The sequence below is a fragment of the Dendrobates tinctorius genome, unplaced genomic scaffold (genome assembly GCF_039654945.1).
Source record: "Dendrobates tinctorius isolate UK_male_01 unplaced genomic scaffold, ASM3965494v1 ptg000019l, whole genome shotgun sequence".
NCBI classification, from domain to species: Eukaryota; Metazoa; Chordata; class Amphibia; order Anura; family Dendrobatidae; genus Dendrobates; species Dendrobates tinctorius.
Genome location: NW_027361687.1, coordinates 33,850,187 through 33,873,052, shown reverse-complemented (window position 1 = coordinate 33,873,052; position 22,866 = coordinate 33,850,187). Strand labels below are relative to the sequence as shown.

At 41.1% G+C, this 22,866-nt stretch overlaps 1 protein-coding gene across 5 annotated transcripts; it reads right to left on the bottom strand.

Moving 5' to 3' along the window:
* Positions 1-289: 289 nt before the first annotated feature.
* Positions 290-4,322, bottom strand: KLHDC9 (kelch domain containing 9). 5 transcript variants are annotated; one of them, XM_073566869.1, is made up of 5 exons: positions 4,001-4,318; positions 1,313-1,829; positions 1,072-1,240; positions 734-932; positions 290-664 (listed from the first exon to the last, which is right to left on the bottom strand). In XM_073566869.1, the coding sequence occupies exons 1-5, from the start codon at positions 4,080-4,082 to the stop codon at positions 501-503; spliced, it is 1,131 nt and encodes a 376-aa protein (XP_073422970.1). In that variant the 5' UTR covers positions 4,083-4,318; the 3' UTR covers positions 290-500. The 5 variants fall into 5 exon arrangements, with proteins under 5 accessions (XP_073422970.1, XP_073422967.1, XP_073422968.1 ...); XM_073566866.1 differs by having other exon boundaries at positions 1,072-1,829; positions 4,001-4,321; XM_073566867.1 differs by having other exon boundaries at positions 290-932; positions 4,001-4,319.
* Between the last annotated feature and the right edge of the window lie 18,544 nt (positions 4,323-22,866).

Here is a 22,866-nt window from a genome sequence, read left to right as displayed (position 1 = left end):
GTAGAACCTCCTGCAGAGGATGGCGACTCTGCAGCCATGGGTAGAACATCCTGTAGTGCTCCACTATCAGTCCTGAAGTGGTGAAACGTTCTCACTATAATATTTAGGCATCTGAATTTAGCATTTTATTTTACCTTCTCACGTGAAAGTTGACCTGAACTTTGTGATCGTAAATCAGCTGAGCAGCACTCCTAAGATGCTCGCTGAGAAGTCCTCACTTATGGATTCTCGGTTAGCTCATTCTGCAACCTGCAACGTATTGTGCAACGCAGACACAAAAGATGGCAACTGCTGCAAAATTTTTAATGAAATCAAATCATAAAATGAATTTTGGCCCAAAACACATTTGACATAGAGCTATGTGGCGGCACGGTTTCCTGCGCGGTGAGCTGTTGGGGTACAGGCAATGTTTTCATCTTTTTCAGTGTGTTGATTATTATAGTCTTTCTAGCTGTTACATGCTCAGGGGGAGAGGAAAAGACTCCTCCAGTCTCTGCCCATTACAGGAAATCCAGCACAGAGATGTCAGGACAAGGTGTTCTGCCATCAGCACCAAATCCACCCACCAGATACAGGCGGCCATTAAGGAGGCAGGTCTGGTGGCCGACTCTCTTCTGCCGAGGATCTGATCCATGGAAACGGAACCAGCTCATTGGGGTGCAGCCTGTAAATGGATATTGGGGTGATGGGAACATGATCAAGTGTAAAATGTACAAATCAAAGAAAAACTCACGTGTGTCGCAGACGTAGAGGTCGTTGCAGACGGCATCGCGGCTCCGAGCGAGAGTTTCTCCACCGTAAACCACTATAAAAGGACCTATAGTGGAGCAGGAATGATGGCGCAGGCTCTTGGGGGCTTCATGTTTGGATTTATCTGAGGTTACAAGCTTAGACAACTGCTCATACAGCAGAGAGCTGGGAGACACATTCTCCTTGAGAAGAGAGACCTAGATTAGTCTGACCCATCCCTAATATTACCTGAAATGATATTTAAACCTTCAAAGACCATTTGTGGTGTTTGATTATTTTTGGCAAGGAAGCTCTGTCCATTGTGGCATTTCTGGCTGATACCTGGATTTTTCCTGCTTCCCACCATCCGACTAAGTCATTAGCAGCTGATTCTCTGCCTCCGAATACGAAGAGAGACCGTCCATGTCTTGTGCCATGTCTAATGCGGGACTGCAGGAGGACGGTGGAATGCCCTGAGCGTGATGCGATGTGTGATTCCTCTTCTTTGTACCTGTGGATGACACATGCAGATTTTAAGGACAAGTGTGCGGAGAGCCAGGTGACCAGCACGCATGTTACTTGCCGGTAAGTCTTGGCTCTGGTGTTGAGATGTAGGGTGTATACGCTGGCGTAACGTCTCTGCGTGCGTAGTCCTCCTTCCCGGCCCACCACACACAGCTCACGGTCGGATATCTTGGTGCAGGTGTGACTGCTGAGCCCTGCTGGGGGGTTACTGGATGGCTCTTCTGCCCATGATGCCCACTCCCTGGTCTCTGTATCATAGCTGCAGATGGTGGATAATCTCTGTGCACCGTCCCATCCTCCAACCACACAAAGCAACCTGTTATTGAGCACAACTGTGTCGTGATGACTCCTCCTAAATGGACCGCCCTGACCGCCACTGTCTGCTGCTGTCTTCTCTGGGTCAAAGGTCACAATGTCATTATGAGGAGGGTCTTTGAGGTCAGTTGATTTTACCCCTCCGTATAGATACAGCTTGCCATGTATCGGTGTACATGTGTGGTGGGCAAGGGCGAATCGTGTATCATGAGCTACCGGGGTCCATGTCCACAGATCTGCTCTGGACATTACCGCTGGGGCTACAAGACAAATGGAAATGCTTCACTGAGGGCGGATGACCCCTACAGAGACACTCCCATTAAATACTCCCTGAGACCCACCCTCTAAACGATCTCTACAGAGGCATAGTCGCTGAATCCCTACTGAGATGCAACCAATTAACCAATCCCTATTGAAAGACAGCCACTAAGTGATCCCTGCTGAGGCATGCACACTAAGTGATCCCTGCTGAGGCATGCCCACTAAGCGATCCCTGCTGAAGCATGCCCACTAAGCGATCTCTGCTGAGGCATGCCCTCTAAGAGATCACTGGTGAGGCATGCCCACTAAGTGATCTCTGCTGAGGCATGTGTAAGGGGATACAAGGGCAGTACCATTTCTTTCCCTTCATTCGTCCTCATATGTTGAATTATGTTTTTTATGTACTATTTTTGCTACTGTACATATTCCTCTATGATGTGTAAATACAGTGTGATGTTCTGTTATGTATTGGTCATAGGGAAAGTGTAGTACCAAGTTATGGCCACTAGATGGGGGCATTATAGTGTATGTAAGATAGGCCAGGAGTTCAGTATTGTTAAAGGTTAAATGTAGGAGGAGTTCACTGTGGGTAAGTTGGGAACATTTCCTGAAGTGAAAGGAATAGGGAGAAAGGGCCCAGACAGCTCGGGTGGGCTTATAGCCCAGGCTATACAGGGACAACACAGTGACCCCGTAACGTTGAAGTATTGGAGCCCAGTCATCGAGGGCCAGTACATCAGAACAGCAGCAGTAGTGGGAATGGAACTGCAGAAGTCACAGCAGTTTAGATGGGCAGGTTGCTCATCATGTGGCAGATCATCACATGGGCTAACACCCTCAGATCCAGGGCGAAACGGCTGCGGGAACCCCCAAGCGCAGAGATTCTGAACAGGGAGGACGCTGAGGAACCGTATGATACAGTCTGACCTGGGAATGTACTGTGTAAACAGGAGAGAAGTACAGGGACAGAGCAAGAGGTGCGCTATGCGAAATCTGATGTTGATGCTGTGATGAATATGGATGTGCTGTGTATGAAGACCAGTAAAGTTGTGCATTAAGTTGAAATGGACTGTGTCAATTTATGCAAAACAGGACAGAGGGAGCCTCCAGCAAAGTAGAGGAGGCCCCGACGGTGCAGAAAGTGAAGCCACAGGTATGCTGAGTAATGGACATTGTTTGCATGTGACGAGAGGCCAGGGCACGCCTGAACCGTCAATCTCTGCCACATCTACGGCCCTGTCCTTCCCTCACACGTGCCTAGTAAAAGATCCCTGCTGAGGCATGCTCACTAAGCGATCCCTGCCGAGGCATGCCCAATAAGCAATCCCTACTGAGGCCCACCCACTACGTAATCCCTATTGTAACACAACCACTAAGCAATCACTAAAGAGGCATGTCTATTAAAATCTTATAAAGACACACCCACTAAGCAATTCTTACAGAAACACCCTCACTAAATGATTACTAATAAAACCCTGCTACTATACACCCAAGTAATCTCTATAGAAACACATCTTCTAATAAACCCTCACTCATCAGGTACCTACCTGAGCATTCCCTACTGAGACATGCCCATGAATTACTCCTTAGGGTGGTTTTACACTTACCGCATTTTTGGGGGTCGTTTTTGTTTGCGGATCACCGTTCTTTTTTTTTTCCAATACTATAAAAAATAGTATTGGAGAAAAAAAACAGCGTTCCGCAAAACCGGAAGTGGCGGCAGGCCGCAAAAAACAAACTTCCGGTTCGTTTTTGTGGCCCCATTGATTTAAATGGGCTCCATGTCCTTACGCTGTGAAAAATATCGAGCAAGCTCGATATTTTTTCACGACCGTACGGCACACGGCGCACCATTGAATCTTTGCGGGCCGATTTTGCGGCCCCATAGAAAGCTATTGGGGCCGCAAAATCGGCCCGCAAAAATACAGTAAGTGTAAAACCAGCCTTAATGAGACCCTTCTTACTAACTGATCTTTTCTAGAAGACACATCTTCACGGGAATCCGTACTCACCCAGCAATCTACGTGTAGACAAAGGCACTCAGAAACCCCAACACAAGGGCCCAGTTCCTTATCGATATATGTCCTGCTGTGTGCCCACTCTGCACTTTGAGTCTGTGCTATACCAGCGCAAAAGGGGTTAATAAACCGGAGAAAAATCGCTCAATCACCTGATCCAGACACCTCCCTGTCAGTTTGATGCTGCAGTTCCGTCTTGGACCCACCCACTTCTCCAGAGCAACCCTTGTACATAAACCACTGGGAGACACAGATTGTACAGCTAGAATACTGAGCAAACGGTATGCTACTGTGCAATGTATGTAAGCACAATAATACAGGTACTGAGGATTACACCCAGTATACAGGACAGGAGAAGTGGTACTGTGCAGTGTATATATACAGAATAATACAGATACTGAGAATTACACCCAGTATACAGGACAGGAGAAGTGGTACTGTGCAGTCTATATATACAGAATAATACAGATACTGAGAATTACACCCAGTATACAGGACAGCAGAAGTGGTATTGTGCAGTGTATATATACAGAATAATACAGATACTGAGAATTACACCCAGTATACAGGACAGGGGAAGTGGTACTGTGCAGTATATATATACAGAATAATACAGATACTGAGAATTATACCCAGTATACAGGACAGGAGAAGTGGTACTGTGCAGTCTATATATACAGAATAATACAGATACTGAGAATTACACCCAGTATACAGGACAGCAGAAGTGGTATTGTGCAGTGTATATATACAGAATAATACAGATACTGAGAATTACACCCAGTATACAGGACAGGGGAAGTGGTACTGTGCAGTGTATATATACAGAATCATACAGATACTGAGAATTACACCCAGTATACAGGACAGGGGAAGTGGTACTGTGCAGTGTATATATACAGAATAATACAGATACTGAGAATTACATCCAGTATACAGGACAGGAGAAGTGGTACTGTACAGTGTATATATACAGAATAATACAGATAAAGAGAATTACACCCAGTATACAGGACAGGAGAAGTGGTACTGTGCAGTATATATACAGAATAATACAGATACTGAGAATTACACCCAGTATACAGGACAGGAGAAGTGGTACTGTGCAGTGTATATATACAGAATAATACAGATACTGAGAATTACACTCAGTATACAGGACAGGAGAAGTGGTACTGTGCAGTGTATATATACAGAATAATACAGATACTGAGAATTACATCCAGTATACAGGCCAGGAGAAGTGGTACTGTGCAGTGTATATATACAGAATAATACAGGTACTGAGAATTACACCCAGTATACAGGACAGGGGAAGTGGTACTGTGCAGTGTATATATACAGAATCATACAGATACTGAGAATTACACCCAGTATACAGGACAGGAGAAGTGGTACTGTGCAATGTATGTAAGCACAATAATACAGGTACTGAGGATTACACCCAGTATACAGGACAGGAGAAGTGGTACTGTGCAGTGTATATATACAGAATAATACAGATACTGAGAATTACACCCAGTATACAGGACAGGAGAAGTGGTACTGTGCAGTCTATATATACAGAATAATACAGATACTGAGAATTACACCCAGTATACAGGACAGCAGAAGTGGTATTGTGCAGTGTATATATACAGAATAATACAGATACTGAGAATTACACCCAGTATACAGGACAGGGGAAGTGGTACTGTGCAGTGTATATATACAGAATCATACAGATACTGAGAATTACACCCAGTATACAGGACAGGGGAAGTGGTACTGTGCAGTGTATATATACAGAATAATACAGATACTGAGAATTACATCCAGTATACAGGACAGGAGAAGTGGTACTGTACAGTGTATATATACAGAATAATACAGATAAAGAGAATTACACCCAGTATACAGGACAGGAGAAGTGGTACTGTGCAGTATATATAAAGAATAATACAGATACTGAGAATTACACCCAGTATACAGGACAGGAGAAGTGGTACTGTGCAGTGTATATATACAGAATAATACAGATACTGAGAATTACACTCAGTATACAGGACAGGAGAAGTGGTACTGTGCAGTGTATATATACAGAATAATACAGATACTGAGAATTACATCCAGTATACAGGCCAGGAGAAGTGGTACTGTGCAGTGTATATATACAGAATAATACAGATAAAGAGAATTACACCCAGTATACAGGACAGGAGAAGTGGTACTGTGCAGTATATATACAGAATAATACAGATACTGAGAATTACACCCAGTATACAGGACAGGAGAAGTGGTACTGTGCAGTGTATATATACAGAATAATACAGATACTGAGAATTACACTCAGTATACAGGACAGGAGAAGTGGTACTGTGCAGTGTATATATACAAAATAATACAGATACTGAGAATTACACTCAGTATAAAGGACAGGAGAAGTGGTACTGTGCAGTGTATATATACAGAATAATACAGATACTGAGAATTACATCCAGTATACAGGCCAGGAGAAGTGGTACTGTGCAGTGTATATATACAGAATAATACAGATACTGAGAATTACACTCAGTATACAGGACAGGAGAAGTGGTACTGTGCAGTGTATATATACAAAATAATACAGATACTGAGAATTACACTCAGTATACAGGACAGGAGAAGTGGTACTGTGCAGTGTATATATACAGAATAATACAGATACTGAGAATTACACCCAGAGTACAGGACAGGAGAAGTGGTACTGTGCAGTGTATATATACAGAATAATACATATAAAGAGAATTACACCCAGTATACAGGACAGGGGAAGTGGTACTGTGCAGTGTATATATACAGAATAATACAGATACTGAGAATTACATCCAGTATACAGGACAGGAGAAGTGGTACTGTGCAGTGTATATATACAGAATAATACAGATACTGAGAATTACACCCAGTATACAGGACAGGAGAAGTGGTACTGTGCAGTGTATATATACAGAATAATACAGATACAGAGAATTACACCCAGTATACAGGACAGGAGAAGTGGTACTGTGCAGTGTATATATACAGAATAATACAGATACTGAGAATTACACCCAGTATACAGGACAGGAGAAGTGGTACTGTGCAGTGTATATATAGAGAATAATACAGATACTGAGAATTACACCCAGTATACAGGACAGGAGAAGTGGTACTGTGCAGTGTATATATACAGAATAATACAGATACTGAGAATTACACCCAGTATACAGGACAGGAGAAGTGGTACTGTGCAGTGTATATATACAGAATAATACAGATACAGAGAATTACACCCAGTATACAGGACAGGAGAAGTGGTACTGTGCAGTGTATATATACAGAATAATACAGATACTGAGAATTACACCCAGTATACAGGACAGGAGAAGTGGTACTGTGCAGTGTATATATAGAGAATAATACAGATACTGAGAATTACACCCAGTATACAGGACAGGAGAAGTGGTACTGTGCAGTGTATATATACAGAATAATACAGATACTGAGAATTACACCCAGTATACAGGACAGGAGAAGTGGTACTGTGCAGTGTATATACAGAATAATACAGATACTGAGAATTACACCCAGTATACAGGACAGGAGAAGTGGTACTGTGCAGTGTATATATACAGAATAATACAGATACTGAGAATTACACCCAGTATACAGGACAGGAGAAGTGGTACTGTGCAGTGTATATACAGAATAATACAGATACTGAGAATTACACCCAGTATACAGGACAGGAGAAGTGGTACTGTGCAGTGTATATATACAGAATAATACTGATACTGAGAATTACACCCAGTATACAGGACAGGAGAAGTGGTACTGTGCAGTGTATATATACAGAATACTACAGATACTGATAATTACACCCAGTATACAGGACAGGAGAAGTGGTACTGTGCAGTGTATACATACAGAATACTACAGATACTGAGGATTACACCCAGTATACAGGACAGGAGAAGTGGTACTGTGCAGTGTATATACAGAATAATACAGATACTGAGAATTACACCCAGTATACAGGACAGGAGAAGTGGTACTGTGCAGTGTATATATACAGAATACTACAGATACTGATAATTACACCCAGTATACAGGACAGGAGAAGTGGTACTGTGCAGTGTATATATACAGAATAATACAGATACTGAGCATTACACCCAGTATATAGGACTGGATAAGTGGTGCTGTGCAGTGTATATACAGAATAATACAGATACTGAGAACTACATCCAGTATACAGGACAGGAGAAGTGGTACTGTGCAGTGTATATATACAGAATAATACAGATACTGAGAATTACACCCAGTATACAGGACAGGAGAAGTGGTACTGTGCAGTGTATATACAGAATAATACAGATACTGAGAATTACACCCAGTATACAGGACAGCAGAAGTGGTACTGTGCAGTGTATATATATATACAGAATAATACAGATACTGAGAATTACACCCAGTATACAGGACAGGAGAAGTGGTACTGTGCAGTGTATATATATACAGAATAATACAGATACTGAGAATTACATCCAGTATACAGGCAAGGAGAAGTGGTACTGTGCAGTGTATATATACAGAATAATACAGATACTGAGAATTACATCCACTATACAGGAGAGGAGAAGTGGCACTGTGCAGTATATATACAGAATAATACAGACACTGAGAGTTACAACCAGTATACAGGACAAGAGAAGTGGTACTGTGCAGTGCATATATATAGAATAATACAGATACTGAGAGTTACACCCAGTATACAGGACAGGAGAAGTGGTACTGTGCAGTGTATCTATAAAGAATAATACAGATACTGAGAATTACACCCAGCATACAGGACAGGAGAAGTGGTACTGTGCAGTGTATATATACAGAATAATACAGATACTGAGAATTACACCCAGTATACAGGACAGGAGAAGTGGTACTGTGCAGTGTCTATATACAGAATAATACAGATACTGAGAATTACACCCAGTATACAGGACAGGAGTAATGGTACTGTGCAGTGTATATACAGAATAATACAGATACTGAGGATTACACCCAGAATACAGGACAGGAGAAGTGGTACTGTGCAGTGTATATATATATATACAGAATAATACAGGTACCGAGAATAACACCCAGTATACAGGACAGGACTAGTGGTACTGTGCAGCGTATATATACAGAATAATACAGATACGGAGAATTATACCCAGTATACAGGACAGGAGAAGTGGTACTGTGCAGTGTATATATACAGAATAATACAGATACTGAGAATTACACCCAGTATACAGGACAGGAGAAGTGGTACTGTGCAGTGTATATATACAGAATAATACAGATACTGAGAATTACACCCAGTATACATGACAAGAGAAGTGGTACTGTGCAATGTATATATACAGAATAATACAGATACTGAGAGTTACACCCAGTATACAGGACAGGAGAAGTGGTACAGTGCAGTGTATATATACAGAATAATACAGATACTGAGGATTACACCCAGTGTACAGGACAGGAGAAGTGGTACTGTGCAGTGTATATATACAGAATAATACAGACACTGAGAGTTACACCCAGTATACAGGACAGGAGAAGTGGTATTGTGCAGTGTATCTATACAGAATAATACAGACACTGAGAATTACACCCAGCATACAGGACAGGGGAAGTGGTACTGTGCAGTGCATATATACAGAATAATACAGACACTGAGAGTTACACCCAGTATACAGGACATGAGAAGTGGTACTGTGCAGTGTATCTATACAGAATAATACAGATACTGAGAATTACACCCAGCATACAGGACAGGGGAAGTGGTACTGTGCAGTGTATATATACAGAATAATACAGATACCGAGAATTACACCCAGTATACAGGACAGGAGAAGTGGTACTGTGCAGTGTATATATACAGAATAATACAGATACTGAGAATTACACCCAGTATACAGGACAGGAGTAGTGGTACTGTGCAGTGTATATACAGAATAATACAGATACTGAGAATTACACCCAGTATACAGGACAGGAGAAGTGGTACTGTGCAGTGTATTTATATATAGAATAATACATATACTGAGAATTACACCCAAGTATACAGGACAGGAGAAGTGGAACTCTGCAGCGTATATATACAGAATAATACAGATACGGATAATTATACCCAGTATAGAGGAAAAGGAGAAGTGGTACTGTGTAGTGTATATATACAGAATAATACAGATACTGAGAATTGCACCCAGTATAAAGGACAGGAGAAGAGGTACTGTGCAGTGTATATATACATAATAATACAGATACTGAGAATTACACCCAGTATAAAGGAAAGGAGAAGTGGTACTGTGCAGTGTAAATACAGAATAATACAGATACTGAAAATTACACCCAGTATACAGGACAGGAGAAGTGGTACTGTGTAGTGTATATATACAGAATAATACAGATAATGAGAATTACACCTACTATACAGAACAGGAGAAGTGGTACTGTGCAGTGTATATATACAGAATAATACAGATACTGATTATTACACCTACTATACAGGACAGGAGAAGTGGTACTGTGCAGTGTATATACAGAGAATTATACAGATACTGAGAATTACACCCAGTGTACAGGACAGGAGAAGTAGTACTGTGCGGTGAATAAATGCACAATACTACAGATACTGAGAATTACACACAGTATACAGGATAGGAGAAGTGATACTGTGCAGAGTAAATATACAGAATAATACAGATACTGAGAATAACACCCAGTATACAGGAGAGGAGAAGTGGTACTGTGCAGTGTATATATACAGAATAATACAGATACTGAGGATTACACCTACTGTACAGGACAGGAGAAGTGGTACTGTGCGGTGTGTGTATATACAGAGAATTATACAGATACTGAGAATTACACCCAGTGTACAGGACAGGAGAAGTGGTACTGTGCGGTGAATAAATGCACAATAATACAGATACTGAGAATTACACCCAGAATACAGGATAGGAGAAGTGATACTGTGCAGTGTATACAGAATAATACAGATACTGAGAATAACATCGAGTATACAGGACAGGACAAGTGGTACTATGCAGCATATATATACAGAATAATACAGATACGGAGAATTATACCCAGTATACAGGACAGGAGAAGTGGTACTGTGCAGTGTATATATACAGAATAATACAGATACTGGGAATTACACCCAGTATACAGGACAGGAGAAGAGGTACTGTGCAGTGTATATATACAGAATAATACAGATACTGAGAATTACACCCAGTATACAGCACAGGATAAGTGGTACTGTGTAGTGTATCAATACAGATACTGAGAATTACACCTACTGTACAGGACAGGAGAAGTGGTACTGTGCGGTGTGTATATATACAGAGAATTATACAGATACTGAGAATTACACCCAGTGTACAGGACAGGAGAAGTGGTACTGTGCGGTGAATAAATGCACAATAATACAGATACTGAGAATTACACCCAGTATACAGGATAGGAGAAGTGATACTGTGCAGTGTATATATACAGAATAATACAGATACTGAGAATTACACCCAGTATACAGGACAGGAGAAGTGGTACTGTGCAGTGTATATATACAGAATAATACAGATACTGAGAATTACACCCAGTATACAGGACAGGAGTAGTGGTACTGTGCAGTGTATATACAGAATAATACAGATACTGAGAATTACACCCAGTATACAGGACAGGAGAAGTGGTACTGTGCGGTGAATAAATGCACAATAATACAGATACGGAGAATTATACCCAGTATAGAGGACAGGAGAAGTGGTACTGTGCAGTGTATATATACAGAATAATACAGATACTGAGAATTACACCCAGTATACAGGACAGGAGAAGAGGTACTGTGCAGTGTATATATACAGAATAATACAGATACTGAGAATTACATTACACCCAGTATAAAGGACAGGAGAAGTGGTACTGTGCAGTGTAAATACAGATATTGAGAATTACACCCAGTATACAGGACAGGAGAAGTGGTACTGTGTAGTGTATATATACAGAATAATACAGATACTGAACATTACACCTACTATACAGGACAGGAGAAGTGGTACTGTGCAGTGTATATATACAGAATAATACAGATACAGAGAATTACGCCTACTATACAGGACATGAGAAGTGGTACTGTGCAGTGTGTATACAGAGAATTATACAGATACTGAGAATTACACCCAGTGTCCAGGACAGGAGAAGTGGTACTGTGCAGTGTATATAAAGAGAATTATACAGATACTGAGAATTACACCCAGTGTACAGGACAGGAGAAGTGGTACTGTGCGGTGAATAAATGCACAATAATACAGATACTGAGAATTACACCCAGTATACAGGACAGGAGTAGTGGTACTGTGCAGTGTATATATACAGAATAATACAGATACTGAGAATAACACCCAGTATACAGGACAGGACAAGTGGTACTGTGCAGCGTATATATACAGAATAATACAGATACGGAGAATTATACCCAGTATACAGGACAGGAGAAGTGGTACTGTGCAGTGTATATATACAGAATAATACAGATACTGAGAATTACACCCAGTATACAGGACAGGAGAAGTGGTACTGTGTAGTGTATATATACAGAATAATACAGATACTGAGAATTACACCCAGTGTACAGGTCAGGAGAAGTGGTACTGTGCAGTGTATATATACAGAATAATACAGATACTGAGAATTACACCCAGTATACAGGACAGGAGAAGTGGTACTGTGCAGTGTATATATACAGAATAATACAGATACTGAGAATTACACCCAGTATACAGGACAGGAGAAGTGGTACTGTGCAGTGTATATATACAGAATAATACAGATACTGAGAATAACACCCAGTATACAGGACAGGACAAGTGGTACTGTGCAGCGTTTATACATTATACAGAATAATACAGATACTAAGAATTACACCCAGTATACAGGACAGGAGAAGAGGTACTGTGCAGTGTATATATACAGAATAATACAGATACTGAGAATTACACCCAGTATGCAGGACAGGAGAAGTGGTACTGTGCAGTGTATATATACAGAATAATACAGATACTGAGAATTACACCAAGTATACAGGACAGGAGAATTGGTACTGTGCATTGTATATATACAGAATAATACAGATACTGAGAATTACACCAAGTATACAGGACAGGAGACGTGGTACTATGCAATGTATATATACAGAATAATACAGATACTGAGAATTACACCCAGTATACAGGAGAGGAGAAGTGGCACTGTGCAGTATATATACAGAATAATACAGACACTGAGAGTTACACCCAGTATATAGAACAGGAGAAGTGGTACTGTGCAGTGCATATATACAGAATAATACAGACACTGAGAGTTACACCAAGTATACAGGACAGGAGAAGTGGTACTGTGCAATGTATCTATACAGAATAATACAGATACTGAGAATTACACCCAGCATACAGGACAGGAGAAGTGGTACTGTGCAGTGTATATATACAGAATAATACAGATACTGAGAATTACACCCAGGACACAGGACAGGAGAAGTGGTACTGTGCAGTGTATATATACAGAATAATACAGATACTGAGAATTACACCCAGTATACAGGACAGGAGAAGTGGTACTGTGCAGTGTCTATATACAGAATAATACAGATACTGAGAATTACACCCAGTATACAGGACAGGAGTAGTGGTACTGTGCAGTGTATATACAGAATAATACAGATACTGAGAATTACACCGAGTATACAGGACAGGAGAAGTGGTACTGTACAGTGTATATATATACAGAATAATACAGATACTGAGAATTACACCCAGTGTACAGGACAGGAGAAGTGATACTGTGCGGTGAATAAATGCACAATAATACAGATACTGAGAATTACACCCAGTATACAGGATAGGAGAAGTGATACTGTGCAGTGCATATATATAGAATAATACAGACACTAAGAGTTACACCCAGTATACAGGACAGGAGAAGTGGTACTGTGCAGTGTATATATACAGAATAATACAGATACTGAGAATTACACCCAGTATACAGGACAGGAGAAGTGGTACTGTGCAGTGTCTATATACAGAATAATACAGATACTGAGAATTACACCCAGTATACAGGACAGGAGTAGTGGTACTGTGCAGTGTATATACAGAATAATACAGATACTGAGAATTACACCCAGTATACAGGACAGGAGTAGTGGTACTGTGCAGTGTATATACAGAATAATACAGATACTGAGAATTACACCCAGTGTACAGGACAGGAGAAGTGGTACTGTGCAGTGAATAAATGCACAATAATACAGATACTGAGAATTACACACAGTATACAGGATAGGAGAAGTGATACTGTGCAGTGTATATATACAGAATAATACAGATACTGAGAATAACACCAAGTATACAGGACAGGAGAAGTGGTACTGTGCAGCGTATATATACAGAATAATACAGATACGGAGAATTATACCCAGTATACAGGACAAGAGAAGTGGTACTGTGCAGTGTATATATACAGAATAATACAGATACCGAGAATAACACCCAGTATACAGGACAGGACAAGTGGTACTGTGCAGCGTATATATACAGAATAATACAGATACAGAGAATTATACCCAGTATACAGGACAGGAGAAGTGGTACTGTGCAGTGTATATATACAGAATAATACAGATACTGAGAATTACACCCAGTATACAGGACAGGAGAAGAGGTACTGTGCAGTGTATATATACAGAATAATACAGATACTCAGAATTACACCCAGTATACAGGACAAGAGAGGTGGTACTGTGAAGTGTATATATACAGAATAATACAGATACTGAGAGTTACACCCAGTATACAGGACAGGAGAAGTGGTACAGTGCAGTGTATATATACAGAATAATACAGATACTGAGGATTACACCCAGTATACAGGGCAGGAGAAGTGGTACTGTGCCGTGTAAATATACAGAAAAATACAGATACTGAGGTTTACACCCAGTATACAGGACAGGAGAAGTGGTACTGTGCAGTGTTTATATACAGAATAATACAGATACTTAAAATTACACCCAGTATACAGGATAGGAGAAGTGGTACTATGCAATGTATATATACATAATTATACAGATACTGACAACTACACCCAGTACACAGGACAGGAGAAGTGGTACTGTGCAGTGTATATACAGAATAATACAGATACTGAGGATTACACCCAGTATAGAGTACAGGAGCAGTGGTACTGTGCAGTATATATATATATATATATATATATAGAATAATGCAGATACTAAGAATTAGACCCCGTATACAGGACAGGAGAAGTGGTACTGTGCAGTGTATATACAGAATAATACAGATACTGAGATTTACACCCAGTATACAGGACAGGAGAAGTGGTGCTGTGCAGTGTATATATACAGAATAATACAGATACTGAGAATTACACCTAGTATACAGGACAGGAGAAGTGGTACTGTGCAGTGTATATATACAGAATAATACAGATACTGAGAATTACACCCAGTATACAGGACAGGAGAAGTGGTACTGTGCGGTGAATATATGCACAATAATACAGATACTGACAATTACACCCAGTGTACAGGACAGGAGAAGTGGTACTGTGCAGTGTGTATATATACAGAATAATACAGATACTGAGGATTACACCCAGTATAGAGTACAGGAGCAGTGGTACTGTGCAGTATATATATATACAGAATAATGCAGATACTAAGAATTAGACCCAGTATACAGGACAGGAGGAGTGGTACTGTGCAGTGTGTATATACAGAATAATACAGATACTGAGAATTACACCCAGTATCCAGGACAGGAGAAGTGGCACTGTGCAGTGTATATATACAGAATGATACAGATACTGACAACTACACCCAGTACACAGGACAGGAGAAGTGGTACTGTGCAGTGTATATACAGAATAATACAGATACTGAGAATTACACCCAGTATACAGGACAGGAGAAGTTGTGCTGTGCAGTGTATATATACAGAATAATACAGATACTGAGAATTACACCTAGTATACAGGACAGGATAAGTGGTACTGTGTATTGTATATATACAGAATAATACAGATACTGAGAATTACACCTAGTATACAGGACAGGAGAAGTGGTACTGTGCAGTGTGTATATACAGAATAATAAAGATACTGAGAATTACACCCAGTATCCAGGACAGGATAAGTGGCACTGTGCAGTGTATATATACAGAATTATACAGATACTGACAACTACACCCAGTACACAGGACAGGAGAAGTGGTACTGTGCAGTGTATATACATAATAATACAGATACTGAGGATTACACCCAGTATAGAGTACAGGAGCAGTGGTACTGTGCAGTATATTTATACAGAATAATGCAGATACTAAGAATTAGACCCAGTATACAGGACAGGAGAAGTGGTACTGTGCAGTGTATATACAGAATAATACAGATACTGAGAATTACACCCAGTATACAGGACAGGAGAAGTGGTGCTGTGCAGTGTATATATACAGAATAATACAGATACTGAGAATTACACCTAGTATACAGGACAGGAGAAGTGGTACTGTGCAGTGTATATATACAGAATAATACAGATACTGAGAATTACACCTAGTATACAGGACAGGAGAAGTGGTACTGTGCGGTGAATATATGCACAATAATACAGATACTGACAATTACACCCAGTGGACAGGACAGGAGAAGTGGTACTGTGCAGTGTGTATATATACAGAATAATACAGATACTGAGAATTACACCTACTATACAGGACAGGAGAAGTGGTACTATGCAGTGTATATATACAGAATAATACAGATACTGATAATTACACCTACTATACAGGACAGGAGAAGTGGTACTGTGCAGTGTATATACAGAGAAGTATACAGATACTGAGAATTACACCCAGTGTACAGGACAGGAGAAGTGGTACTGTGCGGTGAATAAATGCACAATAATACAGATACTGAGAATTACACACAGTATACAGGATAGGAGAAGTGATACTGTGCAGAGTAAATATACAGAATAATACAGATACTGAGAATAACACCCAGTATACAGGAGAGGAGAAGTGGTACTGTGCAGTGTATATATACAGAATAATACAGATACTGAGGATTACACCTACTGTACAGGACAGGAGAAGTGGTACTGTGCGGTGTGTATATATACAGAGAATTATACAGATACTGAGAATTACACCCAGTTTACAGGACAGGAGAAGTGGTACTGTGCGGTGAATAAATGCACAATAATACAGATACTGAGAATTACACCCAGTATACAGGATAGGAGAAGTGATACTGTGCAGTGTATATATACAGAATAATACAGATACTGAGAATAACACCGAGTATACAGGACAGGACAAGTGGTACTATGCAGCGTATATATACAGAATAATACAGATACGGAGAATTATACCCAGTATACAGGACAGGAGAAGTGGTACTGTGCAGTGTATATATACAGAATAATACAGATACTGGGAATTACACCCAGTATACAGGACAGGAGAAGAGGTACTGTGCAGTGTATATATACAGAATAATACAGATACTGAGAATTACACCCAGTATACAGCACAGGAGAAGTTGTACTGTGTAGTGTATCAATACAGATACTGAGAATTACACCCAGTGTACAGGAGAAGTGGTACTGTGCGGTGAATAAATGCACAATAATACAGAAACTGAGAATTACACCCAGTATACAGGACAGAAGAAGTGGTACTGAGAAGTGTATATATACAGAATAATACAGATACTGACAATTACACCCAGTGTACAGGACAGGAGAAGTGGTACTGTGCAGTGTATATATACAGAATAATACAGATACTGATGATTACACCCAGTATACAGGGCAGGAGAAGTGGTACTGTGTAGTGTGTATATATACAGAATAATACAGATACTGAGAATTACACCCAGTATACAGGACAGGAGAAGTGGTACTGTGTAGTGTATCAATACAGATACTGAGGATTAAACCCAGTATACAGGACAGGAGAAGTGGTACTGTGCCATGTAAATATACAGAAAAATACAGATACTGAGGATTACACCCAGTATACAGGACAGGAGAAGTGGTACTGTGCAGTGTGTATATACAGAATAATACAGATACTTAAAATTACACCCAGTATACAGGATAGGAGAAGTGGTACTGTGCAATGTATATATACAGAATTATACAGATACTGACAACTACACCCAGTACACAGGACAGGAGAAGTGGTACTGTGCAGTGTATATACAGAATAATGCAGATACTAAGAATTAGACCCAGTATACAGGACAGGAGAAGTGGTACTGTGCAGTGTATATATACAGAATAATACAGATACTGAGAATTACACCCAGTATACAGGACAGGAGAAGTGGTGCTGTGCAGTGTATATATACAGAATAATACAGATACTGAGAATTACACCCAGTATACAGGACAGGAGAAGTGGTACTGTGCGGTGAATATATGCACAATAATACAGATACTGAGAATTACACCCAGTATACAGAATAGGAGAAGTGGCACTGTGCAGTGTATATATACAGAATAATACAGATACTGAGAATTACACCTAGTATACAGGACAGGAGAAGTGGTACTGTGCAGTGTATATATATATACAGAATAATACAGATACTGAGAATTACACCCAGTATACAGGACAGGAGAAGCGGTACTGTGCAGTGTATATACACAGAGAATGATACAGATACTGAGAATTACACCTAGTATGCAGGACAGGAGAAGTGGTACTGTGCAGTGTATATATATATACAGAATAATACAGATACTGAGAATTACACCCAGTATACAGGACAGGAGAAGCGGTACTGTGCAGTGTATATATACAGAATAATACAGATACTGAGAATTACACCTAGTATACAGGACAGGAGAAGTGGTACTGTGCGGTGTATATACACAGAGAATGATACAGATACTGAGAATTACACCTAGTATGCAGGACAGGAGAAGTGGTACTGTGCAGTGTATATATACAGAATAATACAGATACTGAGAATTACACCCAGTGTACAGGACAGGAGAAGTGGTACTGTGCAGTGTATATATACAGAATAATACAGATACTGAGAATTACACCCAGTATACAGGACAGGAGAAGTGGTACTGTGCAGTGTATATATGCGGAATATCACAGATACTGATAATTACACCCAGTATACAGGACAGGAGAAGTGGTACTGTGCAGTGTATATATACAGAATAATACAGATACTGAGAATTACACCCAGTGTACAGGACAGGAAAAGTGGTACTGTGCAGTGTATATATACAGAATAATACAGATACTGAGAATTACACCCAGTATACAGGACAGGAGAAGTGGTACTGTGCAGTGTATATATACAGAATAATACAGATACTGAGAATTACACCCAGTATACAGGACAGAAGCAGTGGTACTGTGCAGTGTTTCTATACAGAATAATACAGATACTGAGAATTACACCCAGTATACAGGACAGAAGCAGTGGTACTGTGCAGTGTATCTATACAGAATAATACAGATACTGAGAATTACTCCCAGTATACAGGACAGGAGAAGTGGTACTGTGCAATGTATATATACAGAATAATACAGATACTGAGAATTAAACCTAGTATGCAGGACAGGAGAAGTGGTACTGTGCGGTGTGTATATACAGATACTGAGAATTACACCCAGTATACAGGACAGGAGAAGTGGTACTGTGCAGTGTATATATACAGAATAATACAGATACTGAGAATTACACCCAGTATACAGGACAGGATAAGTGGTACTGTGCAGTGTATATACAGTGGGGAAAAAAAGTATTTAGTCAGTCAGCAATAGTGCAAGTTCCACCACTTAAAAAGATGAGAGGCGTCTGTAATTTACATCATAGGTAGACCTCAACTATGGGAGACAAACTGAGAAAAAAAAATCCAGAAAATCACATTGTCTGTTTATTTTTCATTTTATTTGCATATTATGGTGGAAAATAAGTATTTGGTCAGAAACAAAATTTCATCTCAATACTTTGTGATATATCCTTTGTTGGCAATGACAGAGGTCAAACGTTTTCTGTAAGTCTTCACAAGGTTGCCACACACTGTTGTTGGTATGTTGGCCCATTCCTCCATGCAGATCTCCCCTAGAGCAGTGATGTTTTTGGCTTTTCGCTTGGCAACACGGACTTTCAACTCCCTCCAAAGGTTTTCTAAAGGGTTGAGATCTGGAGACTGGCTAGGCCACTCCAGGACCTTGAAATGCTTCTTACGAAGCCACTCCTTCGTTGCCCTGGCGGTGTGCTTTGGATCATTGTCATGTTGAAAGACCCAGCCACGTTTCATCTTCAATGCCCTTGCTGATGGAAGGAGGTTTGCACTCAAAATCTCACGATACATGGCCCCATTCATTCTTTCATGTACCCGGATCAGTCGTCCTGGCCCCTTTGCAGAGAAACAGCCCCAAAGCATGATGTTTCCACCACCATGCTTTACAGTAGGTATGGTGTTTGATGGATGCAACTCAGTATTCTTTTTCCTCCAAACACAACAAGTTGTGTTTCTACCAAACAGTTCCAGTTTGGTTTCATCAGACCATAGGACATTCTCCCAAAACTCCTCTGGATCATCCAATTGCTCTCTAGCAAACTTCAGACGGGCCCGGACATGTACAGGCTTAAGCAGTGGGACACGTCTGGCACTGCAGGATCTGAGTCCATGGTGGCGTAGTGTGTTACTTATGGTAGGCCTTGTTACATTGGTCCCAACTCTCTGCAGTTCATTCACTAGGTCCCCCTGCGTGGTTCTGGGATTTTTGCTCACCGTTCTTGTGATCATTCTGACCCCACGGGGTGGGATTTTGCGTGGAGCACTAGATCGAGGGAGATTATCAGTGGTCTTGTATGTCTTCCATTTTCTAATTATTGCTCCCACAGTTGATTTCTTCACTCCAAGCTGGTTGGCTATTGCAGATTCAGTCTTCCCAGCCTGGTGCAGGGCTACAATTTTGTTTCTGGTGTCCTTTGACAGCTCTTTGGTCTTCACCATAGTGGAGTTTGGAGTCAGACTGTTTGAGGGTGTGCACAGGTGTCTTTTTATACTGATAACAAGTTTAAACAGGTGCCATTACTACAGGTAATGAGTGGAGGAAAGAGGAGACTCTTAAAGAAGAAGTTACAGGTCTGTGAGAGCCAGAAATCTTGATTGCTTGTTTCTGACCAAATACTTATTTTCCACCATAATATGCAAATAAAATGAAAAAAAAAACAGACAATGTGATTTTCTGGATTTTTTTTTCTCAGTTTGTCTCCCATAGTTGAGGTCTACCTATGATGTAAATTACAGACGCCTCTCATCTTTTTAAGTGGTGGAACTTGCACTATTGCTGACTGACTAAATACTTTTTTTCCCCACTGTATACAGAATAATACATATACTGAGAATTGCACCCAGTATACAGGACAGGAGAAGTGGTACTGTGCAGTGTATATATACAGGATAATACAGATACTGAGAATTGCACCCAGTATACAGGACAGGAGAAGTGGTGCTGTGCAGTGTATATATACAGAATAATACATATACTGAGAATTACACCCAGCATACAGAACAGGAGAAGTGGTACTGCGCAGTGTATATATACAGAATAATACATATACTGAGAATTACACCCAGCATACAGGACAGGAGAAGTGGTTCTGTGCAATGTATTGTGAGAATCATGTGGGAATAGTGGATGAGGGCAGGTATATCTCGCCCAGATTCCTCTCCTATGTGGCCTAGTCTGGTCAGTATCGCACCTGCTTACTAATGAATAATGGGAGGTGGATATATAAGGATGCAAGGTGGTTGTGTGAGTGTCTCAGCCTGGGAACACAGAGAGCCTGTCTGTGTGAGAGACACACACGTGAGTGGAAGCAGTGCCCACTGCAACTGTGGTTTGGCTGGACGGGAGAAGCCCGCCAGTTGGTAGTTAGGTTGTCCATTGTTTAGTTAGTGCCGGATAGGCAAGGATTTGTTTTATGTTTTATTTCCTTTTGCATTGCTTTCACCGTTAATAAACCTGACCCAGGGTCAGTTATACACGAATCCCCGCTCTGCGCCTGAGTTTCATGCTGACCTTTGACCCCAGCAAAGGCGATCCCGGAGTGTTTTATCACATTGTGGTGGAGAACGCGGGCATCACGTTGCAAGCATGAGCATGGAGGACGTGGTGAAAGCGCTGGTACAGTCCACCACCGTCCATCAAGAAGCTAATCGGGTGATGATGGCCCCGCTGAAGGAGTTGGTGGACATGACAGCTACCGATCGTTCGCTTCTCCAGCAGGTGGCGCAGCGCTTGGCAAGCTTACCTGAGCTTAACCTGGAAGCCGAGTCGAGAGTGATTCACGTGAGTCGGTACTGGCAGAAAATGACGCCTGATGATGACGTCGAGGCATACCTGACCACGTTTGAACGGACGGCGGTGCGAGAAAAATGGCCGAAGGCACGATGGGCCGGCCTGATTGCCCTGTTTCTTTCCGGTGAGGCCCAAAAGGCGTATTATGACCTGGAACCTGAAGCTGCGCAGGACTTTGACAAATTGAAAGCCGAGATCTTGGCCCGGCTGGGAGTGACGACCGCTGTCCGGGCACAGAGAGTGCATCAATGGACTTATCAGCCGGATAAACCACCGCGGTCCCAGATGTTCGACCTGATCCACGTGACGAAGAAGTGGCTACAACCCGAGGTGTTGACAGCGCCAGAGATAATCCAGAGAGTCGTCCTGGACAAGTACCTGAGAGCTCTACCGCCAGCCCTGAGGAAGTGGGTAAGCCATGGAAATCCTACGACGGCAGATCAACTGGTGGATCTGGTTGAACGTTACTCCGTGGCGGAAGGACTCCGAGACGACGCTACCCCACCTCGTTCTTCATCGTCTCCACGTGGAACCGGTAAGAC